Source organism: Rutilus rutilus (assembly GCF_951802725.1).
Source record: "Rutilus rutilus genome assembly, chromosome: 2".
In the NCBI taxonomy this organism is placed as follows: Eukaryota; Metazoa; Chordata; class Actinopteri; order Cypriniformes; family Leuciscidae; genus Rutilus; species Rutilus rutilus.
This window is the reverse complement of record NC_140210.1, coordinates 3,421,302-3,449,100: the sequence shown is the minus strand read 5'-3', so window position 1 is coordinate 3,449,100 and position 27,799 is coordinate 3,421,302. Positions and strand designations below refer to the sequence as shown.

Below are 27,799 nucleotides of genomic sequence, written 5' to 3'. Positions count from 1 at the left end.
GTATAGTATTATCATCTGATACCATCACTGTACTGCCATAGTATTTTTGTAAGGGATGGTTAATAATGGCTATGTAAGCAAAATAATACCAAACCATCTAACAGGGATAATTCTCAGAACGTTCTGGTAGCGTTCTCTTAAAGCAAAGAACAAACGTTCCTCCAGAAACAGTCATATGTTTGTTCAAAAGTTATCCGGTCTTTAGTAATGTTCTCAAAACGTTCACGGAACTTTTGTCTTAAGGATTTATTTGAACGTTCGTCATACGTTCTTTTTTTTTTAAATGTTACATGTTTCAGAACGTTCAGAGAACATTCAAAAGTAACGTTCACACGTTTTTAGAACAAGTGTAGGACATCAAAAGGAATTCAAATAAATCGCTCAGGAACATAAAATCCTATTTACACAGTTTTATAAAGTACTGTGATGAGAAACAGCGCCACCAACCTGTGGAAGCAACACTTAGTCTAACAATGTATTACTATTGTTATTTTAGGCAACACTTTATTTTAGTGTCATTGTTACATGTCGTTACCATAGTAACTATAAATTATGCTTAATTACATGCAACTAACCCTAAACCAAACCTAATCTTAACCCTATAGTAAGTACATGTAGTTACTTAATATTTCTAAGTACTGAAATGTATAATTACGCTGTAACAAACACATTAAAATAAAGTGTAACCAGATTTTATGTAATACACTGGGATTTTAAAATAAGGGATTAGGATTTATTAAAAAAGGACCCAACATTTTATTTCCCTATAAATGCATAAATTCCCAACACTGCTCCCAGAGGACCAATACACTTGTCATTGGTACTGTAATTATGAAATAATAGTTAGAGCCAGCTATGAACTACTATTGGGCTACGATAAACATGACAACAGAAGATCGATCTTTGAGGATTTTAAAACTTCAAGACATTAATACTTGTCTAAAGTAGTGTTGGAATAATCTAACAATCTTTTATGATCTCATTAATATTCCAGTTAGAATCCTGTGCACATTATATAACTTTTACTTTATCAGAAAGTAAATGACATGTGCAGCTTTTGTTCAACACTGGGTTTTGATCAAATAAACTCAACGTCATTAAGTTAAGTAAATGAGTTTATTTGGTCAAAACCCAGTATTTTAGGCAGCACAAGTTTTATATAGTGTTTATATGCACTTTTGAAAAACTACATACATGCCGATTTACGACTGATGTGACAATATAACTTATCTTTTCCTATTCACTCGTAATCTACTTCTGTAGTTACTGCTGTAAAACCATAAAAGACCAAAGTGAACCGCCTCTAGTTTCGGTTTTATGTTAAAAACAAGCATTCAAGTGAGAAAACAAACATCAACAGTAGATTCATGTAAAGTTTAAATTCACATTTTAATTGAATGTAAATAAATCACTGGATACCTTGAAGAGCAAATGAAACACTGACGCAGAGTTCATCATGTCTTGCAGCTTTAATACTGAAAGTGTTGTAAAATGATGAACCAGGATAGATTGAATATCATAGAAATGCTCCATGGACATGTGACCACCAATAAGCCAACCGGCTTCAGACTTGTGCATTTCCTTCATATCAGAAGCCCTGAACCCAGAGTCCCCGGTTTTCCCCGTGTTGTTTATTTCATTTGCATGGATTAAGAGAGCCAATGACACACACACTGTTAGCCATGTGACACAGACATCATCAGCGAAGGAGGAGCAAACCGATGCCCATCTCTCCCAAAACATCACCACCACCACCGGCCCTCGGGACCGGCGTCGAAGAGAACAAAACAAAAAGAAAACAACAAATAAGTCGACGACATGACCGCTAAATCATCGCTCTATTGCATTCGAGCTCAACCAACACGAGTCCACTTCAGACGGATCCGTCTCAGAGTCGGAGAAAACAGCTTCGGCTAGGATCGACAGACACACGAGTTGTGACAAAACAACTATAACTGATCTCGTAAGGGAGAAAAGCACAATTTCTACATCAGAAATTCTTAAAGAACTACGATGGATGACGGTTAGTTTCATTTCATACCCATAATCCCCCCCGCATCCGCTCCAGATGAGGGTTTGTGAAGCCGTCGGCCCTTTTTGAGGCGAGACACACACACACACACAACGCTCGCTGGAGCCTCGGCCCGGTTGTTGTTGTTGAAGACTTTGAGATATTAGGTCCAGACGGCTCAGAGGCCCAACACAGACTCAAGTCACATGACCATTCATTGTTCGAAAAAGGGAAAGGGCCAAAAATCTAGATGTGGAATTCCAGGTGCAAAGTTTTTTTTTTTTTAAATCCTCATTAGATGGGCTGTTTTAACAGGGTTAAGGCTTCGCTCGCTCGCTCAGGCCGAGTTCAGGAGGTCCTGGATGGCCTTCTGCTGCGTCTCATTGAGTGCCGATACACACTGCGTCCAGAGGCCTCCAGAAACCTGAAAACACAATCGAGCACACAGTCACGTATTTGACTCTTGAAATGTCATGCAAATTCTGCTTGGGACAAACTAGAGCTAAAAAGAAAAAAAAGAAGTAAAGTTTGACTAGGATATGCAAGTGTGTGTTTGCTCAGAAATGGTCTGAAAAGGGTGACTTTGACCATCAGTACATACTGAAAAATGGATAAATATACAGTACAGGTTAAAAGTTTGGAAACATTATTTTTAATGTTTTTGAAAGAAGTTTCTTCTGCTCATCAAGCCTGCATTTATTTGATCAAAAATACAGATTTTTTTTTTTAATATTGTGATATATTATTACAATTTAAAATAATTGGTTTTCAATTTATTATACTTTAAATGATCATTTATTTCTGTGATGCAAAGCTGAATTTTCAGCAGACAGCAGTGTCACATGTGATCACATGATCCTTTAGAAATCACTAATATGATGATTCAGCGGAAACAGTTCTGCTGCTTAATATTTTTTCATAACCTGTGATACTTTTTTAGGATACTTTGAATAAAAAAAAAAAATAATAATCTTTTGTATCAACAATACACACTACTGGTCAGTAATTTTTTTTCTCTCTTTTTTGAAATAAATCAATACTTTTATTCAGCAAGGATGTGTTAAATTGATTAAAAAAAAGTGATAGTAAAGAAGATTTATATTATTAGAAAATATTTTTTATTTTGAATAAATGCAGTTCTTTTTAACCTTTTATTCATCAAATATATTAGGCAGCAGAACTGTTTCCAACACTCATAATGAATCATCATCATAGAATGATTTCTAAAGGATCATGTGATAGACTGGATGTCACATGTGACACTTATTTGTTATAAGTAAGTATATTAAGTATATAAGAATAAGTATATTCAAATAGAAAACTTAAGTTGTAATAATATTATTTCACAATATTACTGGGTTTTTTTTCCTGTATTTTTGATCAAATAAACGCAGCCTTGATAAGCATTAGAGACTTATAAAAAATATTTTAAAAAAGTAATGTTTCCAAACTTTTGACCTGTACTGTATATTTCACAATATTTACGTCTAAATTTGCATGTTAACTCCTATTTGAAAGAAAGATAATGTTATTTCAATGCATCAATACAGCAAATTAAAATGCATCTACATGACAAGGGTGACTAAAATCAGATATCATTACATATAAAAGTATAAATTGTATAAAACATTTTGCAATAATATTTCCATATATAAATTTCAATATAAAGTGACATTGACTAAAATACATAATTTATGTATTTTACAACATCTTTTAACAAATTTTTTTTAAATATGCATCAATAACAAATAGCAATATTTAGCTACATTAATTTAATGTTTGAAAACTAAGACTACATGATATAAAGTAAATAAATCAGCTCTTTGATGTTCAATTTATCTTGATAAATGCACATTTTAAAAGAGTGGCTTTCCGATGACAGAAACCATCAGTTTGAACAGGAATTGCTTCTGATTATTTTAAATATTTAATGCATGAAAACAGTAAAAATCCTGTTTGAAACCACCTTTTTTTTTTAATCGTCTTTAAGCACCAATATAATATAATTAAAGCATAATGCTTTATTTTTTAGCAAGAAATCTGGATCAATCTAAGATTTTGTTCTAATCTGTCTCATATGAAGCATTTGTTCATATTAAATGACATGAAACTCACTTGTACTTGACGAATAACATTGGCCAATCGTTTGCTGCAGTCGCCGTCACCTTTAATCGATTCATTGGCCACGCCGTCAGCGATTATGGTGAATATCTTGGGAAGGTTCGTATTATCGGGTCCGAGAACGATGGGATTGTTACTGCGGGAGGAAACCGAGATTAAGCTCAAACTGCAAACCGGCACATCCAAAACTCCCAGAGTTCACGTCAGGCAACAGACGCTCACCTTTCAATGAGGTCACAGAGATAGTTAAGCGTGTGGACCGCCTCCTCTTTATCCTCGTTGAGTGGCAGCCAGGACAGCCAATGAGGGAGGACTTCAGTGACGTTGACGCACTCTGGGCGGTACTTCATGACTTTGGCCACAGCGGAGATGCAGTTCTCTGTGGCGTTGACGTTCTCTTTAACTCTGGAGTCTGCGGACTGGATCACACCCACAAGCAGCGGGACGGCCTCTGAAACAATGACAACATGTTTTAATATGTGACCCTGGATCACAAAACCAGTCGCACGGGTATATTTGTGGCAATAGCCAACAATACATTGTATGGGTCAAAATTATCGATTTTTCTTTTATGGCAAAAATCATTAGGATATTAAGATCATGATCCATGAAGATATTTTGTACATTTCCTACCGTAAATATATAAAACAAAACAAACAAAGAACAACTTTAAAGGAGATTCTCAATGTTTAGATTTTTTTTGCACTCTCAGATTCCAGATTAAATAATTCCATCTCATCCAAATATTGTCCTATCCTAAAAAAAAACAATACATCAATGGAAAGCTTATTTATTCAACTTTCATGTGATGTATAAATCTCAAAAAAAAAAAAAAAAAAAAAAGACTCATGTGACTGGTTTTGTGGTCCAGGGTCACATATAAACCCTAACGTAAAGCACTATGAGGTCCACGACGCAGAAAACACGGACAGAATCCTGTCACAACTGGAACTCACCGCAAAGAACCGTTCAAATTAAAGTGCAAAAGTCTAGCATTAAATCTGGAGTCTGCATGTTCTGTGTGAATGACTACACACACACACACACACACACACACTGAAGCACGTGGTGTTTTCAGCATCTGCCGTCTCACTATACGAGAACACGAACTTTATCTGCATTTCAAATTAAAATTAAAACATTTCAAATTAAAACTTAAAGAATCTCAGAACTTTCTTCCATGTTTTAATTTTAACTAAATCTGCATCACTTTATTTGCCCAAACTTAACGAGTCCTTTTATTTCTTCATTCAATTACATTTTCAAAGATTAAAATCATTCATATTTTATGCCTTTGTTTGATTACTACCGTTTGATAATTGTATTAAAATCATAAATCCAGTACAAGACAACAGAATTGCTGAAGATAATAGGCCCTATTACTGAAAAATAATGAAATTAAGTTGATTAGACAAATCTGATTAAACCATTCAAATTGAATCAAGAAAAATTAAAACAGAAAACACAGAATGAGAAAAATAACTTCATAGGGCCTTAATTTGTTAAACTTGTTAAAAAAAAAAAAAAAAAAACTCACTTCAATTAATTAGATCTGCTTCTTAAATTTTAGCCATTAAAATGGAATCCAGAAAAAAGAAATTCAGGAGGGAACACCTACTTCATAAAGCCCTAAGCGTAATTTGTTCAAATTAAATTGTTATTATACAAGTCTCATTATTTTAATTAAATAGATATGCTTCTTGACTAACTGCAAATTTAACTTAACAAAAATGACACGTTTAGTGCCCTATAAAGTCAGCTTTGTGTTTTAAGTGTGCAGCAGAGGTCACCGCACCTGTGAACGCAGGCCTGTAGTTCTCTCCTCCAAACTGAGCCATGACCCCGACACCGTACGCCGCCGCCTGCCTGACCTCCGGGCTCGTGTCACACAGCGACTGCATCATGGGCCGCAGGAAGCACTCGGCGTATTTAAAGGAAGACGGGCTGCAGTGTTCGACGATGTCATCGAATATGCACAGACCCCACTGTCTGTCGGCCCAGGGTCTGTGTGGACACTGTGAGGAACAACATGAGGAGGACGTTAATAACAAGCTAGCCAACTATGGTCGCAAGTTCAACAAGTCGGTGTTTCCCGAAACCATCGTTCCAACAAACATTCGCAAACAGTGTGTGTTTGGAGCGACAGATCTCGACCTGTGGTTAGAAACAGTTTCTAGTTTGCATGACGTGGAATTAATAAATCCTTATCTTGAGCAAAATAAGCAAGCTGACATTCAGCACAACCTGTGTCTTTCATTTAGAATACATACAAATGTCAATTACGTCTTTAGTTTGTCAAGAGATTTAAAGCACCGTTTCTGAAGAGTGCGCATGTGCGAACGTGCTCTACTATGTAAGAACGAGCCTATGATTGAATCTGGAAATAAAGCAAAATAACTGAGAAAAATGAGTAATAGTCCTCAGATGCCATGTCTAATTTATAGCAAAACATCTAATGTTAATTGATCCCAAACAGATTCATTAAAAGTAGTTATCACTCCACCACGTGCATGACATCATTAACCAACAAGGTTGAACGACAATACGGTTTCGGGAAACAGTCGTGACCAGCTAAGTTGATTTCTTCAAGGATGCATCAGTTTTACACGGTTGTACGGGAAACACACTCCTCACGACTGAACGAGTTCACTTACGATCAGATTGACTATGAGCTGCAGCAGCTGCTCGAACCACGGCAGAACCTTCTCTCTGTAGCTGCTGAAGATCGAGTGCAGGATGTCCGACACCTTGGTCAGGATGTAAACGTCATTCTCGTCCTGAAACACACGTGAGAAACACGGAGATCAGGAGGAGCTTTAAAACGAGGGCAAACAAACATTCAGAATCTGTTAGACGAGCAGCTCACCTCATCTTGTAACGTCTCCTCAACCTGCTCGTCATAGTCTTCATCTTGTCGTTTGGCTGAGAAAAGAGAAAAGATACAAGCAGTGTAAATTAATTGTTTTTAGAAATATGTGACTCTGGATCACAAAACCAGTCACAAGTCACACGGGTATATTTGTATAATACGGGTCAAAATTATTGATTTTTCCTTTCATGCCAAAAATCATTAGGATATTAAGTAAAGATCATGTTCAATGAAGGTATTTAGTAAATTTCCTACCGTAAATATATAAAACGTTTATTTGTGTGAGTGAATGCAGCACAATCGCCAACATAAATGAACAACTTTAAAGGAGATTTTCTCAATGTTTCGATTTTTTTGCATCCTCAGATTCCAGATGTTCAATAGTTGTATCTCGGCCAAATATTGTCCTGTCCTAACAAACCATACAGCAATGGAAAGCAGCAAATTGACCCATGTGACTGATTTTGTGGTCCAGGGTCACATATGACGTGCTTTTTAAGGACGTGCGAGACTAGTTGCCTAAACGATACTGCGGCTGATGGTCGACTTTGAAGACTTAATCAGTCGCAAAGTTTCCGTTTAAACGTTAACGAAAGTCTGTGAAAGCACTAGGGATGTGTCCAACGACTAATTAAACTCACAAATTTGAGCAATTAAGATTGCAATAGGCTGATTTTTTAATTGTGTTTGATCCTGCCTTTAAAGGAGAATAAACCTTTTGTTTTAGGAAAATGTGAAGACAAACAAGTTTAATATGAATCAAATGAGCAAATTGCTATAGGAGTTCAGCTGTTTTTAAATAGCCTGGCAAAAAAATAAAGCTGCAATTTTTAATGGAATAAAGTACATTTTACAAAATATTCACTTAGAAAACGGTTTATATTGTAATATTTTGCAATTTTTACTGTATTTTTGATCAAATAAACAGCTTTGAAGAGTGATTCCTGTGCGGCTCACCTTGTCTGACCTCCTGGTTTTTAAAATGCTCCTCTAGTTTGCCTTTCAAAATGCCTCCCAGCTCCTCAAAGTGTTCGTTGTTCAGGCACCCGTCTCCCATCAGCTCGACACACTAAGAGTGATGACATTAATTAGAATAACGCACAGACACAGAACAATTAGCATTTATTTTTACAGTCCATAACCCCACTGAACAGTTCTGGTGGACTCAAGCGTGAATCACCTTAGCAAACGAGTGCATGATTTCTGACAGCACGTCCGAGTCGGGTTCGGTGCCGATGGCTTTGATGAGGGCGTCACACATGAAGTGCCACATCTGAGTGAGGTATTCTGGGCCTCTGACGCGAGCGCACTCCAGCAGAAGAGGCATGGACTCGGCGGCCGCCACTCGCACACGTCAAGACTGAGTTAAGGACACTAACAGAGTCTGAACAAACATACTTCTGAAATGGACAAGCAACAACGGATCCAAAAACAAGCAAACGAGATCTGCGTTAACCAGGAGCATCATGCAAGAGTAGCGTGATAAAACATTAAATGGCATATGAATCAATTGCCTGATGTTACAGAATGAAATGTCGAACCTCAATCTATGTTTTCATCATCGTTCTGAATCAAATCGGAATGAAGTCTTTGAATAAATCATGTTTTTGTCAAAGTTGTGAATGACAATATGCGCTGGCAACTTTTAGCACTGGTGGGGAAAGTTAAAAATGATACATTTACTGCAATTAAAACCAATTAATCAGCCGATATTTGCGATTATCAGTTGTGAAACTTCAATTAATTTTTAACTAACATCTCCAGTTTAGATTTTTGGAAGTGAATCAGGCGTAAAAATGTGCATTTCTTATTTTTGAATGCTAAACTGCATTTTATACCATCTAAAAGCATTGTTAAAATCTAGATATCAGCATTGGTTGACCATCAAACTGCTAAATGTACTGAAGACATTTTAGTCTCAGGAAGGATATCATCATGAAAGTAGAACTTGAGCAGAGGGACCATCAGCTTGACGACTTGCTCCGTATATTCGACGAAACCTTCCTTCAGCTCTTTAGCATAACACACCTGAGGAAGAACAAACAGGAGAAATTCAATCTTTCAAGTAATTCAAAGGAACATTTTCACTATGACATGCCAGTGATTTGGTTATTGTGCAAAATTGTAAGGCTGGGAATAGATTCCAAAAAGAATCAATTCCTCGATTCTGAGGCTTTGGGAATCGATTCCAATAAGAATCAATTCCTCGATTCTGAGGCTTTGGGAATCGATTCCAATAAGAATCAATTCCTCGATTCTGAGGCTTTGGGGAAACGATTCCAAAAAGAGTCAATTCCTCGATTCTGAGGCTTTGGGGAAACGATTCCAAAAAGAGTCAATTCCTCGATTCTGAGGCTTTGGGGAAACGATTCCAAAAAGAGTCAATTCCTCGATTCTGAGGCTTTGGGAATCGATTCCAAAAAGAATCAATTCAAGAGTCGATTCTAAAGATTCAAATCAGGGGGAATCGACTCCTCTGTAAGAGCCTTTTATCAATTTCAGAGCTAGTTCAATCTCCTCTCCCTCGCTATTATTGATTGGAAGCCCGATTCATTTCCACTAACAGTTTAGTTTGGTTACTCCATTGTGTAATGCTTCACCTAGAATGATGTCTAACTGTGTTACGTCACGCTGAAACATTCAATTAACACATGGGAACGCATAAAGCTAATTATTACCTTTAAACAGTGTTTGTTGTCACCGTTTCAGTCTGTGGTCCTGCATGTCGAACTTGTCCAAAAATGTAAACTACTGATAAACACTGAGTAGCCTATAGTGGACAAGTTTCCTACATTAAAGGTTTGCACTCAAAGCATACAATATAAGCATTGATACACAGATGTGGATGTGTTCTACATGTCTAAAGCATCAAAAAAAAAAACATCGTATAAACCAGGGGTGTCAAACTCAGTTCCTGGACGGCCACAGCCCTGCAGAGTTTAGCTTCAACCCTAATTAAACACACCTGATCAGCTAATCAAGTCCTTCAGGCTTATTTGAAAACTGCAGGTGTGTGTGTGTGTGTGTGTGTGTTGAAGCAGGGTTGGAACAAAACTCTGTAGGGCATAACGCATCAGTGGCCCACCAGGAACTGAGTTTGACACCTGTGGTATAAACCATGATTTAGCGTTACATGGTGAAAATGGCTTGTACATAACGGAGACTTGAGCGCCGCTCGGACTATGTGTTCTTTGAATCTTTCGTTAATAAAAAGAATCGGAAACAAGAATCGAGTCCGGAACAAGGAATCTTGGTAACACTATATTACAGTGTCCTGTTACACGTAGTTACTATAGTATTACTATAAAATGTGCATAATTACATGAAACTAACCCTAAAACACCCTAATCTTAATACTACAGTAAGTACATGTAGTTTTATTATTACTCCATCCGTGTTACAGCGCAGTTATATATTTAGGTTCTCTTTAAAATTAAGTGCAACCAGAATCAGAATAAAAAAGCCAAATAAAATTGACTTTTTTGCCAAAAACTTAAGCATGAACCGAGAACATTTACAGAGTTTTACTAGGCATGCAAAAGCATCTTTCATGCATTTTATTAAAAGTAATAAATGCAGATGAATTTAACGCATCATTTTATTCAAATGAATAAAATAAGGAAATGTATTGGTTTACATTAGCAAGACTCTCTGGAAAACAAATAATTGATGAACTTTGCAACGTCAACTGTTTTTGAACTGACTTAAGTTGAATGACACCATCCTTCTGTAGAAAAGCTTCTTTATAGTTGAGTTTGCTTCATAACTATTGAACTTTGCTGAATGCATTAATGAATGCATGCATGCATGCATGAATGAATGCATGCATGAATGAATGCATGCATGAATGCATGAATGCATGAATGAATGCATGGATTAACTAAATTGAGCCGAGTTAGTCTTTTTAGAGTGGATTCAGAGTTAAAACTATTCATTTCATAATTAAAGACCTTTGCAAAATTAAGTGTTATTTTCTTTATTACCATGAAGCTATTTTGAAACAATCTGTATTGTATAAACGCTATAAAAATAAAAGTGACTTGCCAAAAATATGAACCATGGTTTTTGTTTCTCAAACACCTAAGCCACTCAAACCATCTTAAAGTTCAACTATAAGTTTGTTTTTGTTGGTTAAACCGCATGTCTGGGTGGTTCTCCATCTCACCAGCATCTGGCACGCCGTGGCCTTCTCCTCCAGTCCTGCGGTCTTGATGCCAAAACTCTGCTGGTCTCCAAGATTCACAAACTCCCACCCATCATCTTCAGACATGTTCTCCATGTCCTGAGCTGAGAGAGCCAGAGGAAAAGGGAGTTCAATCCATGTTGAATTACTAAGCTAACACCATTACAATAACAACAAGTGAGAGTGTGAATATGCACTAGGAACAGAACTCTTACTATCGAGGAGAGCCACTTCAGGTTTAATGGAGGCCGTCTTCATCAGCGGACCCATCACCACAGGCAGGTACTGCTGGAACTCCTTCCCCAGGATCTTACACATGCGCGCCCATGCCGAGATCATGTAGGAGATCTGGAAGCGCAAGGAGAGCTCAATAACACAATAAGAGAAACTCTAGTTTTGGAATCAGGATGCATGATTTGCTTGGTTTTGCTGACCTGTGGGTCATCATCCTCTAGGTCATTGAAGTCGGTTTGTGTCTTCAGGAGGAGCTGCATCACAGCTGAAGCATCCGGCATGAACTACAGGAGCGAGCATCAAACAAAAGGGTTGCATGGACACAAATCAAACGTACGGTTCAGAAGCAAACACACCGGCACATTTCTTCCATTCAAAAGCAGTATAAGCGACTGGGATTAAATGAGATGTATTCACTTGTCAAAGTTACATTAAAATAAATGCATTCATCTATATTTATTTTGCGAAAAAAAAAAAAAATTAAGATACTAAAATGAATCACCAAAAGTATAAAATTAAAATGATTTAGTTTAAATTAAATTAATTATTTTAAGTTTATATTTTAATTGTGATTTCTATTGGTTTAAATTAATTTTTTACATTAAATATTTTAATAAAATAGATAAACTAAAATAAATACTGATAGAGATCACCATATACAATAAAAAAGAAAATTAAGATGAAATAAGTAAATTAGACCAAAGAAAATAAATTAAATTCTGATAAATAAAACATGATCAAGTAAAAAAAATTAATAAAAGGATAAAATTGAAAACTTAAATATTCAAACATCCAAATATATATAAAAAAAAAAAAAAAAAAAAAAAAAAAAAGTCAAAATAAGTCAAATAAAAATGCATTAATTGTTTGTTTATAGTTTAACGCCAAAAAACAAATATTTATCTTTCTTTCCTTTAATACCATGCCAGCTTCTTTGGCTTTGTGCAGAGTCCGGTTTAGTTATTCAAGAAATACAAGTAGTAATAATTTTAAATCACTCAAATTTAGTTGATTTACTTTAATTTTAAAACTTCCTAATGGTCAATTTTATTTTATTAACTTAAAAAATTAGTTTTTCCTTATCCGTGCCCCTAAAGCCCCACACACACACACACACACACACCTTGTCTTTGCCCACAGCCAGGCCGATCAGGCTGATGCACTCGATGGTCTTCCCCCGGAGCAGCCGGAGCTCCTTCTGAACGGCGTTCTCCACGATGTGTTTGAGCGAGGGCATGAACAGGTCGTAGTAGGGCACGAACTTCTCCTCTGCGGTGTCAGCCACTGACGCGATGGACGTCACAACCTGCTCCAGAACCAGTTTAGTGCCTTTCTGGATCAGCTGGAGGAAGAATAAAAACCACCATTAATGAACGAAGTCACCAACACATATCCCTGATTCAGTGTGAAACCGCATCAAACTGCATGCAGGAGAAGTCCTCACACACACGGTCAAACCATTTGTGATCACACAACTCAACACCTCCTAACATCTGAAGTGAGGTTCAGCTGAATTTCAATTCAAGAAACTTAAACTGAAATGAAACCACATTCATTTTTGAATTGAAGTTGAACTGAACCCAATCCAGATCAAACTAAAAATCTCACCGCGTTAGCTTTGTGCACCTAACAGAAGGGAAAACAGATGTGACCGTGAAGCTGCAGTTTCCACAAGACAATAGGAGAGTTAAACTCATTAAAGGAGCAGCTTGGGATTCAAACTCCCTTTAACCAATCCAATAACTGAAACTGAAAGGGATAAGAGCACCTCCTGGAGTTTGGCCACCATGATGACGTGCAGGTGCTGGACGAGGCTGTCCAGATAGGGGATGAGGAGTGTTTTGGGACAGTCCTCGGTGAAGTTGATGAGGGCGGCAGCTGCGTGGGCCTGGACCCGAGGGTTCGACTGATCCTCCATGGTCTGCAGGAGCGCTGAGATCACCTGCACCAGGGACAAATGAGACCGCAATGAGAAACACAAATCCTTTAAATTGGATGCAAAATTCACTTTTATATGGTGTTTGCATATAAACGTGTCTTTGCAGTGTGTGGACACAACCACCATACAATGAAAAAAATCCACGCACTTTTTTAATCCTCAAAGTCTAAACACTCAATCAAGTCGTTTAGACTTTGAGCAATATGGCTGAGGGCGGATATGTTAATATGGGAAATATGCTAATACGGGACAGTCCTTCAGCGGTCATGGGCGGAGCATGAGCAATATGACATTATCATAGTTGGCATTATCATAGTTGGCATTATCAGTTGCTCATTATCATTTAAAGAGACATGCACCGGAACGGGTCGCTGTTTTTGAGGAGGTAAAAAGGGTGTTTTACACAACTATTGAGGAATTTTAAACAGTGTGTTACAAACTTTACATGAAGACCCTAAAGAAATCACAGCAACTTGTGGAAAATGGGCATCCGATGACCCCTTTAAAGGGATAGTTCTCTCAAACAGGGCTGTCGTTAATTCAGTATAGTCACTGAAAGGAACAAGTTCAGTACTAACTTAAATAAAATGTTATAAATATTTAATAAAATCAATAATGTCAATAACAGAAGTTGTAATAAAAAGCTATAATTCTATATTTTATAACCAAAAATAAAAGAAACTACTATTGTGTTTATAGTAGTAAAAGTTTTTAAAATTCCAACATGTTTTATTCGTTTAAATAAAGCAATATTTTAACAATAACACTAATAAAACATGATCAGGGCCTAAAATTAACATTCGCGAAGCCAAATGAGATAGATATAGATATATATAGATATATATATATATATATATATAAAGTCAATGGCCGGTTGTCTGGTAATGTTTTTATGAATTGTAACAGAATTGAATAGTGAATTGTGCATCGTCACGAAAGTTTAAGCCTTGCAAATTTAACAATCACTTTATATGATGAACAGATTTAATTTAGGCTTTTATTCACAAACATTGATCAGCGAACAAACAGAAGCTCAACCGAACCCATTCGACACGCAAGATCAAACCTCTTCCATAAGCTCAAACGTGCTGCGTAACGTGAGAATGAACCTCATTGGTTCTCACAACTCAAGCAAACATGCTTGAGCTTCTGTTTACCACAACTGACGTGTGAGTTGAAGGTTTATGTTAATAAAGCCTAAATTCAATCTTTTCATCAGTGTGATCAAGTCTCTTCAGAAAATGTAAACTAAACCAAGTCATGTGGATTAGTTTTACTTAAAAAAAAAATAATAATAAAAAATCTTCATTTGTGTTCTGAAGATGAACAAAAGTCTTACAGGTTTGGAACAATATGAGGGTGAGTAATTAGACAGAATTTAAATATGTGGGTGAACCATCCCTTTAAAAGCCATCAAACTGCTTTGGAAGAGTTAGAACAGTGCAAGATTTACTTTTCCTTCCTTTTTTCCCCTTTCCCAATTCATTATATGGAAAAGAACATGAACATTGTTAAAGGGGTGGTATAATGCCCTTTTCACAAGATGTAAAACAAGTATCTGATGTCGCCAGAGTGTGTGTGTGAAGTTTTAGCTCAAAATACCCCACAGATATTTATATATAGCATGTTAAAATTGTCACTTTTTGAAGGGGAGTAAAACGCACCGTTTTGTCTCTGTCCCTTTAAATGCAAATGAGCTGCTGCTCCCGGCACAGGGGGCGGAGCTTCAAGAGCTTGTGTCTTTACCTCATACAGACATGCACTGAATTTCAAAAACTTTTAGCCTTTTATGTTCAAACTGGAGTCAGATGATGTCAACAGTCTCAATGATGGAGAGACTCAAGAAGTGACATGTAGAAGCAACAGGACATTTCTGATTGGTTAGTTGATGAATTTATGTAGCTTGTGTAGTTATCTTCTAGTCACTGATTAGCATATTCTATCATGATATTCTATAAATTGTGTTCCCGGGGGCGGGGTTTATGATTTCTGTAAAAGCAAATATCTCCCTTTGATTTGAACTTAGAGCGTTGTCACTTTGCAGATGTTGTTTATGCTCAAACAGCAACATTACACACTAACTAAAGTTAGAAAAGTGAAATCATAATCAACCACCCCTTTAAAGAAATGCCTTGTTCACTGTGAAGAAAAAAACATTTAAAATCCAAGAACACAAACAAAAAATCTTTTAAAAAAGGCAATACCTTGTCGTGGAATTTCTTCTGGAAGGTGGGGGCGAAGTCTGTGGCCATCTGTCCAATAGCGTTGCAGGCAGCATAGCGAACCCTGGGGTGCTGAGAGGTTTGGAATGAGGCTACGTTTAGCGTCTGTACTTTGCTTGTTCATACGCAAATCAAGTGGTGATTTATGGGCCATAAAAGAGTTCTTACAGGATCCTGACAGAAGAGCAAAACGAAGCTGACGATCTCACTCAGAATGGCCTCCATCTGTTGGTGACATCCCTCGCCGATAGCAGACAGCGCCATCAGACCAGCGTGCCTGTACTTCCAATCCGCTGCGAGACAACACGACCGGTTACATGAGTGCATTTACAGCAATATTACGATGTCCGTTCAATCAAACGCATCTACTCACGGTTCTGCAGCATCTGCATGATGTGCTGTTTGATCATGGGAAGGACGATCTTTCCTCCGAGTCCACAGGCAATCCTGTCCAGAGCGCTCTCACCCGCCACGGCATTACTGAACACCAGAAAGGCACATTTATAAAGACATAGAATCACTAACAAATAAGCTTTGACAGGCATTTCAAAAGCAGTAACGCCACTCTCAGAGATCAAATCCTAGCGAGCTTCACAAGTAATGGGAAGTTACTGGTATGCACATTTTCTTTTACGATGCAAACATTATTCTCACCTGTCAAAATCATCATCTTCTAGTTCATCTGCCATGGCCCAATCCTCATCCTCCTCCAGATCCACCATCATACTCAACATCTGAGGAACTGAAACATTCACAAGACTGTTGAACTTCACAGCAGACGACATGCTAGCGGCACTCAACACAGACGACATGCTAGCGGCACTCGACATGCTAGCGACACTCACAGCAGACGACATGCTAGCGGCACTCGACATGCTAGCGACACTCACAGCAGACGACATGCTAGCGGCACTCGACGTCGAGAATTACACGCCTGCAAGCAATTAGCAGTGCTAGGTCGTCACTAATTTGCATTGCTAACGAGACTTCATTTGTCTGAAGTCACTCAAGCTCTGCAGTTTTTGAAACGCAGTATTTTTTTCCTACTATATTTTAAGCATTAATAATAATAAATACAGTAATCATTCGTAATTAAGTTGTAATAATTTAAATTGGTATTTTTTACTATAATCAATAATAATAAAATTAGTTTAAATAGATATTTTTTACAACTATCATAAAATAACTACTATTTTTATTATTATTATTATTATTATTATTAAATCAAATTAATATATTTATACAATTAATAATAATAATAATAATAATAATAAATAAAATTGTCATCATTTAAATTTATATTTTTACTACAATTGTTAAATACCACAGTAGTTGTAAATAATCACTTACACATTTTTATAACCATTAATAGTAATAAAATACTACATGTAATTGTTGTAATTTAAATGTTACTACTAGAATCATTAAATAATTTAATACTACAGTAGTTGTAAATCAAATCAATATATTTATACATTTTAAAACCATTACTAATAACTAACATTTTATTTACCATAACCATTAACAATTTAAATACACACAAAAAAAAAAAAATATATATATATATATATATATATATATTATATATATATATATATATATATATATATATATATATATATGTCATTTACTCCCCCTTACGCGAGCAATTGATGACATTTTTGGGTAACAAACCCTTTAACAAAAAGCACTGAAACATGCAAAATTACTACATATGCAATACACGAGTTTAGCCAGAATTCATTGTTAAAACTATCAAACTACTAACATAAGTCAGCAAATAAATAAGTACTTGTGTGTTCAGTGTGAGGAAGTGGAAATGCTACAGGTTAATTTGCATGGAACAGCTCACAGATTGTAGCTTCGACTGAGGCATTTAGCACTGTAACACAGGAAGTGTTAAACGTCTCTCTCACCGCTCTGAGCGACGATGTTGGTGTGTTTTCTCAGCATGGCAGCAGCGGTTTCAGAGAGTGTGACAATGACTTCCAGAGCCAGCTGACGCTGCATGTTTGTGAGGTTGGTGTCCGCACACAGCTGTTAAAAGAAGAAAAAAAAATCAACATTCTGCATTTCTAAAAGGCATTGAGGCCGTTTAGAGTGAACATTTGCTAGTGAAAACTTGTTTCTGCAACCGGGCTATGGAAGGTGCATGAAACTGGCAACTTCCAAGCATTAAATCGCAGAGATAAATGTGTGCCTGTCAAATAAAACCTCAAGAATCGGCACAGACGAGCCGTCTCAAGGAACCACCAGGCACATCTACACACATTCACAATAAATATGTAAATACAACCATTTACCTTTAGGCTCAGTTGGAGAGTGGCTTCCAGGTTTGGTCTCAAGTATTTGGGGGCCGTGTCTGCAATTTCCACCAATGACTTCAGCACGGAGTCGTCACCAGCATAACACGATTCATTCACCGCCTGATTACGGAAAGAAAGATTATTTTAGTGCACTATATCAACACTAGGGATTTTTTCTAGTGGTTTAGATAACTTAGATAATCAGCCCAACTAAATAAAAAAAGAAAAAGAAAAGGTGAGTGTCATTTTCACCCATATAATCTTGTACTCTAATAAATAAGATTGTTACGCGACTTCAGACCTAATGCACGGATCCAATATACTGATACACATGTGATATTCTCCCATCGGTTTACATTCACTGAAGACATAACCGACAGCGTTTACAAGCATACTTAGCAATATCGCAGTCTGACAATTGTCAGATGATGATTATTATACGGAAGAACTCAATTCAGGTGTTTTAAATTCATGTCTTGCGCTCAAATGGGTTAAAAATCACTTGGGGCCGGTTTCACAAAGATAGACTTTGACTATGGCTTAGATATAGTAGATAGTCAGACTTCAGATAGACATCTAAATCAGGCCGTTGCACAAAGCACTTGAGACTCTGACTATCTTAAGTAGGACTACACTGCAATGCATTCTGGGTAAATTAAGACACTTTTCAAAACAAAAAACATGGCGGATCGAGTAGGCGCATTCAACCGCTCAGTGCAGTTTAACCCCAGCGGAAGAATATGTGTTTGTTGGAGGAGTGTAACAGTTACAAGGACATTTTTTTACGGGGGAAATTAAGCAGAGAATGTAGAAACAAGAAGAAATGTTTACATTATGAGCCATTTTCCCTTTTCTTTTGGCTGTTTGTAATGTAACTGATCGTTACTGCTGGTTGCCAAGGTAACAGAGTCTTAGACCTAAGTTAGCCTGGGGGTAAGGGGTCTAATTTTTTTGGTGTAAAGTCAGTCTTTATTTTTGTGAAACAGTCTAACTTGCATTAGACTAGTCTATGAGCACGTTAGACTTGTCTAACACTATAGACCGGTCTAAAGTAGCTTTGTGAAACCGGCCCTTGGCTGTTTAAACTGCGTTTCATATTTTCACATGGTTAAGACTTGCCAAACAATGAAAAATTAATAAAAGGGTGCATTAAATTAAGCAATGGTGACTAGACAAGTGTTCATATGTACATATTTAGCCCTCAAAATGACGCATTCAAAAGCAGGAACTAACAAGCAACCTTCAGAGCAATAAAACATTGAATGTGACGAAGCTCATATTCTGCAGTGTTTGAGGTGCAGAAGTGCGAGTGGTTAAGAGCTCGTCACCTGTAGTATGCCGGGAAGAAGGTCTGAGAAGTGTTTCAGCAAAGCTGTGTTTCCCTCATTGGACAGGATGAAGGACGCAGCGGCACGTGCAGCCAGGGTTCGAATCTGAAAGAACAGAGAGTTTAAGATTACAGGGCTTTTAAAAATCTAATTTACGACTCAAGGCCTGTGCAAATTAATACCATATTCAGAACAAAACCAAAAAAACTCATTTTGCACATATTAAACTGCAAATTAGGGAACTTGCAGGTTTAACCATGTTTTACTCAATATATACATACTGAAATTATATTATTGGAATGATTGTACTCGTAAAATCCCAGAGAAGCCACAAGAGTTTGTTGAATTTATCAGGTAACAAAAAAACAAAAAAACATTTGATGTATAATACAGGTCTTTAATTATAAACAAGCCTAAAACACAGGGACTCTTATTTTGAAATGTCTGTGTTTTACTATTGCTGGCTGCTCATTCAAAAAGATGAGGGAGATAATATCCACTCTTACAGTCCTCTAAAACATTACAATATAAACACCATAAAGTAAAAGATTGATTATTTATCTACAGTAGATCATACGCAAATCACAAGCCTGTAGACCGAGCAACGTACAATTTTACCATCAGCTTTTGAAGTTTAATGATCACAGACTTGTTCTAAAGTGTAAGACTTTGACCTTAAATTTGATCAAACTGAATGCAAGCACCAGTGGGAATCCTGAATTAGTCACTTATCGTGAACAAACGTGTAAAAAAGGCAGATACCTAAAGCACAAGACACTGACCTGTGGGTTTTCCTGATCCTGCATACACTGAACCAACATGCGCTTGATCACTTCCATGTAATGCTGCTGCTGATTGCCAAAGATACCTGGGAAGTTCCTGTACGAAGAGGAAAACAAATGATTCAGAAAATGAAATGCAACCGTACTTTCACAGCATAGTTTGACTCAGATCAGTTGCTATTAATCGGCTATAGTTGATTAGCGTAAAAAAAAAAAAATTCACGCACCAGAAAATATGCAGCGCTGCTTCTCTGAGGCCGACGTCCTGAGAGTTGACCGAATCGAACAGGAACTTCAGGATCTCTGGCCACTGATTGTTGCCGTCGTCATCTTGGGATAAAAACAGAAAGTATTAGATCTAGGGCTGTCGTAGTGAAAGAATTTCCAGTGCGGTAATTTTGAGTGGCTCAAAAGCGCGATATGCGGTATTATCGCCATTCATTTATTCTGATTGATTTGCTGCTATATAAGTGTTATTTATACAAAAACATGCATGCAGACATTCAGTAACCAATGCAAGCGAAACTAAACAGCATCTCTGCGCATTGTAAGACTGTCACTCAGCACGCAGTTACGGCACCGGACTGTCTTTGAGTGAGTCATTAAACCGTTCATTCAACGAACACGTTCAAAAACGCTGATTCATTTAAAGATGTAATGAAAGGTGTTAATTATTTTTAACTTTGAGCTCCACTTTTCAAGGCTCAGCTGACCAGCAATGCGTTGCATTTGCACGAACATATATATATGACTTGACACGAAACGAGCGGTTTGTGTGAGAAAACGAACAGTATTTATATCGTTTTTACCTTTTGTAAATCTCTGTGTAAACAATGAGTGACGTACACGCGCGAGAGATCACTTCCGGCGCTTGCGCAGACTAAGCCAGAATGCACGCACACGTCACACACCAGGAAGCACGCGCGCCCTCAGATCACTTGGACATGGTTGTGTGTACAAGAGGTAAAAACTACATAAATACTGTTCGTTTTCTCACACAAACTGCTCGTTTCGTGTCTTAGGCCACCAATGTGTACTTACGATGGGGAATTGTTTAATTTGGACTTCTCTGTGCATGCTCTTTGAGGTGGTGACCATAGACCTGCATTATATGACTGACAGACAAGAACGGTTTGGCCTAAAAATATCAAAATTGAAACTACTGCGGAAGCAGACACCTACATCTTGGATGCCCTTGAGGTAAGCTAAAACATACCAAAATTTAATTTCAAAGTGAACTATCCCTTTAACATTCAATACACATGCACGAAGTTCAAAACAAGGGTATAGCCTTATAAGAAAAAAAAACAATGAATATCGCAGTTGCTGTGGTTACTTGCATTCCCCTGAGGTTGGCTTGTCAGTAGTGCGGTACTACAATATTGCGGTTATCGCGACAGCCCTAATTAGATCACCTCTACACTAAAGGGTGACACCAGAGTGGATTTTCTAAACTTTCCAGTCCCACTCCAAAAAAAAAAAAAAGAGTAATAGCAGAGCCCGTCTACGGAGAGCCTTGGCACTCCCTATTCAGCCCCATTGTATTGATTTTGGTTGCAGTTCCATTAGAATTCCACTGGAGGTGATCGCGAGCGAGTTCAGACTGAATGGGAGTCAATGGGGCTATACGGCTAAATGTGTCTCTTTCACCCGATTGCCGTTGAGAAATCTCAGATTTTATTGTAGGCTTTGCAAGTTCAACATGGGTTATAGGTCGAAAGTTGAATGAACGAGTACTTATTTCTTTTCGATTTCTTACAGGTTGAGTTGTTGTTGCCCATAACACGCTAGCATTCTGCTAATGACGTCAGCATTCTGACGTCATTGACATTTTAAAAGACTTTTTAAACCAAATAAGTGGCTCTAAAAAATCTAACACCCAGCAATGTGTAATTTCTTTGCATCTCCTTTCGAATACAACATTCAAATTACTAGACAAAAAATTATATCCTGAGAAAAGTGGATTTTGAGGGTTTTTCGCCATAGACCTCCATTCATTCTGCACTCGCTCGCGAGCGCACGGACAGAGACGTGTTACTGCAACCAATCCAGAACCCGGAAGTAAGCAGAGAGTGCCAATTCTCTTCCTATTAGACATTCTCTGGTAATAGTAATAATTTAATAATTAATTAATAATTTATAATAAAAAAGTAATAATTTTCCTTCCCATCCCAATCCCACAGAAAAACCCATCCCAATCCCAGAAGAATGACTCCCACTACCATGTTGTGTTTTTTTGGCCGAAATCTGTCACAGTAAAAAAAAAAAAAAAAAAATGATCACAACATGCGCACCTTAGTTGAATAAATCCAAAATGTAGTTTGTTATTTTACTGGACTGAAAGCCAGCTTAAACAATGCACACATTCAATTTCATGTAAATCATCCATGCAAATACACACAAATTACTCCACCTTTCTCAGCTAGTACAAATTTTGGTTACTTCATCCTGCCCATGTCTGAGCACAACTGAGGTGTCACTTTCCGACAGTAGTCGTTGCAGCGTGGCTTTCACGTCTGACTCCATTTTGATTATGATTTTAGCGGCTACAAAGTGCATTGGGAAGCCTTCTCTTATATTATTGGTGGTTGGCATTGGCAATTTGGACACTGACTGTTACGGGTGGAGCACGTCATTTACTTAACCAGCCACTCCAAAGCAAACAGGAGAGCATAAAGAGACAGCGCAACTAGAATAGAGTTCAATATTAAAATGTGTAAATGGTATATTTGTGTATAAAGTTGGGTATCATAGTATCATTACAATTCCCGGTCCCGCCCCACTCCCGTCCCAATCACGTGATTAATAGTGACGTAATCCCCATCCTGAGGAATTCCTGAAACAAAAAGTCAACCTCTACACCACTCGGTGTGGCCAAACCAAGCTACGGGTCAACCAAAAGCGAACTGACCGATGAGATTTCGGGAGAGCTCCGCGGCGATGTCGCAGACCTTCTTGCGGATGTTGGAGCAGCCGTCGGACTGGATCCCAGTGAGCAGCTCAGTCTTGATGGCCGTCTGCATGTCGATGGTCAGACTGGGATAGACCTCCTCGAAAGACGAGGACAGCAGACGTCGCAGCAGAACAGCTGCCATCTGTTTAACCTGTGGAGACGCATTCAGAGCTTTACACACCGCTTCTGTAACTGATCGACCTGCGCTGGGAGGAACACGCTGTGCAAATAAAGCCAGTTTCCCATCCAGTCTACAAAAAAAAAAAAACTATGCAATAAAGGTGCATGACACTGTGTTATGTGAAACATTAGCATTATGGGAAAACGACTGGACAATTAGCATTCAGGATTCAGAACCGTTTTACAAAGTGGCCATGGTAGTCTTCACATTAAACGCTTAAAGATATACTTCAAAATTAAAGTTGTAATTTACTCACCTTCAAGTTGTTTAAAAAAAATGTATGAATTTCTACTGAACAAAAGATATTTTGAAGAATGTCGGTAAACATCCATTTAATGGACTTCATTGACTTCCTTACACCGTGTCCTAATGACGCGCGATAAAAGCGTATTAATCAGAGTGTTCGGAACAACAAACACAAAAGTGTGGCGATGATGATCTCAGGTGCTGTTTATGTGCTTTATTTAATGTTAAAGGCGTGTCATGTGACTTTGAATATCATTTAGTGCTCCAGCTTTGTGGCTGTAAAAGCAACAATGGATAATTCACCTCAGATCTTGAAATAACACAAAACAAGAATGTTCAAACGTTGAACAAACAAGTGTATTCTTTGACAAAGATTGTTTTAGTAACTCAGTGGCCTATGTATTTTAATAATGTTTAAATGGTGTAATATTTGTGAATTTGATTATGTAGCTACTTTCTTGTAATTGCCATCAAGATTACTCTGGTGTCACGAGACTCCGCCCACACACTGTTCTGATTGGCTGACTCCGCCCACATGCTGTTCTGATTGGCTCTGAGTTTTGATTGATTTTGACGGATCTCGCAGTCGTGTCTAGTGTGGACAGACTAATTATTTGTCGCTGGAATCTTATCGCATCGCGTCTGGTTAGGACACGGTGTTAGTAGAAAAAAAAAATATATATACTATGGAAGTCAATGAGGTCCAACTGTTTGGTTATATAGATATTACACAAAATATCTTGTGTTGAGCAGAAGAAAGAAGTTCATACAGGGTGAGTAAATGACAGTTTTCATCTTGAAGTGAACTACCCCTTTAAGTTACCTACTTGGATCAAGAAAAGACTGAGAACACAAGGACTTTTCCAAGTAGAACGATGCACTCTAGTTTCACAGATCTATAAATATCGGAGGTCAGGAGAGCAAACGAGACAGTAGGTGAAGAGGACAATTAAACACGTTCGATGAGAAATGGGGAAGGATCTTTTGAGAAAGAGCATGAGATTGTCATCTTGACATCTGGGAGGTTAAATGTAGTTAAAGTTGTTTCTCAATATTGCTTTAACTCAGTGTTGTCCATCCTGTTCAGTGTCTCACTATTTGTGCTTACTTGGTTAGACATTCACATAATATTTGTAATTTATTGTCTATAATTGATCATTTAGGGGGAAATGGTTGCAATTTTTGGTGGTAAAAAAAAATAAACTATCAAAATTAGATGGAAAAATCAACTAAAACATTTGAGAAATGTTGCTTTGGCAATTAACTGAAATAAGTTTAAGCACTAAACTGGAAATACTCAAATAAATAAAAGCAAGCCTAAATAGTATTTTAAATTATTGTAGTATTGGGCATTTTAAAGTTGTCCATTTAGGACATGTCATTCTTACAATAAAGACATTTTAATTAAGGAGTGCCTCGGTTACCAGAGTTTTTCTCTACACTGCCTCTCAAGCCTAAATAGTAATTTTAAAAAGCACAAAATTACTAATATTAAAATAAAAACAGAAAATAAAAGCAAAACATCAATAAAACCTACAATAGCATATAAAATAAAATAAACACTGGTGATCAATTGCAATTTAAAAGACTCTAGGTTTGCTGTGCTTGTTCGTAGGGTTGCACAATACGTGATTATACATCAAAATTAATAACAAAAATTATCATTGATTACCAAATAGAATTATTGTAATGAAAAAAAATATAGCATTTAACACTCAATTTAATAAAGTTGCAATACTAATATTTATGCTTTACTGATGCATTTCACTCTGAAACATCATTACTTTAAGTGATTACTCATGCAGCACCACCCCGACTCAACCACAAATTGTGTAAAAATGCTGGGTTTAAAAGTAGTTTATCCAGGGTTAGGTGTGCTGTGAAAGCCTGTCTGCTCTTGTAAAGGCCTCCACTATAACGCAAGCTTCAGACCGGCGCAGGTTTAGTCTCACTCTCACCTTGAGCAATCAGTTGTCCCAGGAATTGAATTCTACACTGGTGTAAACAAGCTCTAGTCTGAACACCACCAGAGGCTCCACTTAACCTCACCCACACACACGCCGTTACTAAACTACTTAAACATCTCGATGACCGTCTGACCCTGAGCGAACAGGTATGAGGAATAATGTAAACAAAGCACTTTCTGCCTCTTTAAAGGCGCTTTAAATGCCTGGAAAACACATCACAGGACCGATGACAGCACACACTCACGTACCTCCTCAGCAGCGGATGCATCACGGATGGCCTGCAGTAAAAATGTGATCTTCGTCTGACCGGGGATGGTGTCGTACGCTTCCTACAAGAGCAGAGAGGAACGGTTACTGGAGGGCTGAGCGCCAACACGTTATATAAATGACTTCATTTACAGGGTCACAGCTTTAAAAACACAAGTATGTTTCAGGAGGACAAAAAGATACGCAAGTAACTTGGTTCTGGTGTAACTTGTGTTCATTTTGCATGAGTCAAACGGATTCTTGGAGTCAAATGGACGTTGTTATGAGTAGCATGTCTGGAATGAACAGACGTAATCAACAGGAACACACACACCTTTTTACCTGCTGCTTACACTAGAGATTTTACATTGTGGAAATGTTTGCAGTTAGCAATCTCATGGCAGACACACAAGAGTGGCATCACAGCTGATTTCATGCAGTGTGTCTGAGTCAGTTTCCGCTCAGCATTAGAGGCATGCTGCTCATGTATTGTCTGTGCTAAAGGAAAGTGCTGACCGATGGCAGAGATGAGAGATAAGACCCAATGACCTGTCCTGATCCACATGAGCTCGGTTTGAACTCCACACGCGGCGGCTTTAGCACAGATAAAGAAGCTCCTAACAAAAGACCAGTGGAACACGCGCCAATGGGGCCCGAGTTTTGGTGGGAAAATTCGAATTTGAAGAGAAATTTGGAACGCTGGTGAGCATCCATGTGACTAAAGACGTTTCAAAACATAATAAGATACGTTACATCTAAACGGTTAAATACTCATCCCTGACCCAAATCCAAGGTGTTTCCATGACATGACAGAATGAATGTGCATCTTTTGTGAGAAGCTCGCCTCATTGCGTGAAGATGGGTGTAAAGTTACTGTTTAATGAGTGAAATATAAGACTCGCCACAATCGCGACGATTACCAGTTCTTAAATATTCATTATTTTACTGGGAAATGCTGTTTGTTTATCGGGTAGCGTTAGAGATAAACGAGTAGAATTTATGCAAATTACAAACAGACTGATGAGGTTTTGTTTCGGTGGTCACTTAGTGTTCGCCACTCTGGCAGATTTCGTACTTTAGACGCAAATGTGACTCGTTTAGCTTTAAAAAAAAAACCTCACAGAACTGACACACCGATTTAACGACCCGTTCGAGCAACTCAAGCCGATCTGAGCGACACCTGCGCCCGGTTAGCAGAGCCACAACAGCCGCTCGAATAATAACGCAAAAGCAGTAAAGCGGACGTTGAAAGATTGGGAATGAGGGTGGGGATTCGACAATAAGGCGTTTTAAAACCCAGACGGGACACAAAATCTCGTATAAATCAATGTTTGTGATGTTTGAATGCTAGTTAGGCCACGTTGATACGCAACACACTACAGTGCTGTCCCGACTCACATACGATGAATCATCCATTTGAACAGATTCCTTTGAATGATTCGATCGAACCGATTCGCCAAAGGTTTGGCTGATTTCGGAATATCATACTTCTTGCATCACGTCTGCAATATATTTAGATGACAGAAATAATACGATTAATATATTATTCAGCCTTTGTAAAACACTCGAGTGGAGTGAAACATAAGTAGAAACAGTCTTGTATCTTAATAAATGTAAGCATCAATATGTTTAAAAATAATTGGGTGATTAACTTTCCAGTCAAAATCTCACATGAAATAAAAAATATATACAATGAATTGATCCCAAGCACACATGCTGTGATTAAATAAAACTAGTTTAATTTAAAAATAAGAAAACAAGATTTCAGTCGATCGAAATATTCATATATTAAAGAGCTACGCTTCGAAATATTGAGTGATGATGACGACTCGAAAGAATAGATTGATTTGCTTCTAGAGTCGGCTCGCTGAAACGAATCGACTCTCTGAAAAGATTCGGAGCCGCATAGCAGCAGCAGCGCGCGCTTCACACATGTGCTGGGCCAGAGCGAGGCTGAGGGGCCCGCGCTAAAACGGCGAACCGAGCTCGAGACGAATACGTTACGTTTCCCTTCACACATCCACACAAAGCGGTCCCGAAACGACTCTCATACCTCTGATTGCTTCCTGACGGTGTTGTCAGGGCTCATCAGGTTGCTCAGTAAGAGGTAGAACTGCTGCTGCTCCGCCATCGCTGCTGGATTCAGAAAGAGAGACGAGCGAATGTAAGCCGGCAGGGGAAGCGACCTCTGACACCGGACGGTATGAATGG

The 27,799-nt window shown here is 37.9% G+C and overlaps 1 protein-coding gene across 1 annotated transcript; it reads right to left on the bottom strand.

The window, feature by feature from the left end:
- Nucleotides 1-1,450: 1,450 nt before the first annotated feature.
- kpnb3 (karyopherin (importin) beta 3) lies at nucleotides 1,451-27,799 on the bottom strand. Its single transcript, XM_084400130.1, has 26 exons — nucleotides 27,642-27,799; nucleotides 25,591-25,671; nucleotides 22,907-23,099; nucleotides 20,223-20,325; nucleotides 19,996-20,092; nucleotides 19,214-19,318; nucleotides 17,883-18,005; nucleotides 17,496-17,616; nucleotides 16,234-16,321; nucleotides 15,953-16,059; nucleotides 15,748-15,872; nucleotides 15,562-15,651; nucleotides 13,187-13,360; nucleotides 12,542-12,760; nucleotides 11,619-11,702; nucleotides 11,400-11,532; nucleotides 11,167-11,288; nucleotides 8,933-9,029; nucleotides 8,182-8,354; nucleotides 7,959-8,070; nucleotides 6,999-7,054; nucleotides 6,787-6,909; nucleotides 5,928-6,147; nucleotides 4,355-4,583; nucleotides 4,127-4,268; nucleotides 1,451-2,435 (listed from the first exon to the last, which is right to left on the bottom strand). Exons 1-26 carry the CDS (start codon nucleotides 27,717-27,719, stop codon nucleotides 2,349-2,351), a joined length of 3,282 nt encoding a protein of 1,093 aa, XP_084256256.1. The 5' UTR covers nucleotides 27,720-27,799; the 3' UTR covers nucleotides 1,451-2,348.

Excerpts from the sequence above, each read along its gene's own strand:
- kpnb3 (XM_084400130.1), bottom strand. The coding sequence starts at position 27,719 with ATGGCGGAGCAGCAGCAGTTCTACCTCTTACTGAGCAACCTGATGAGC. Across the intron at positions 20,093-20,222 it reads GCAGCGCTGCATATTTTCTG|GAACTTCCCAGGTATCTTTG; the intron begins GTGCGTGAATTT and ends CTCTTCGTACAG. Across the intron at positions 7,055-7,958 it reads AAACCAGGAGGTCAGACAAG|CCAAACGACAAGATGAAGAC; the intron begins GTGAGCCGCACA and ends CTCTTTTCTCAG.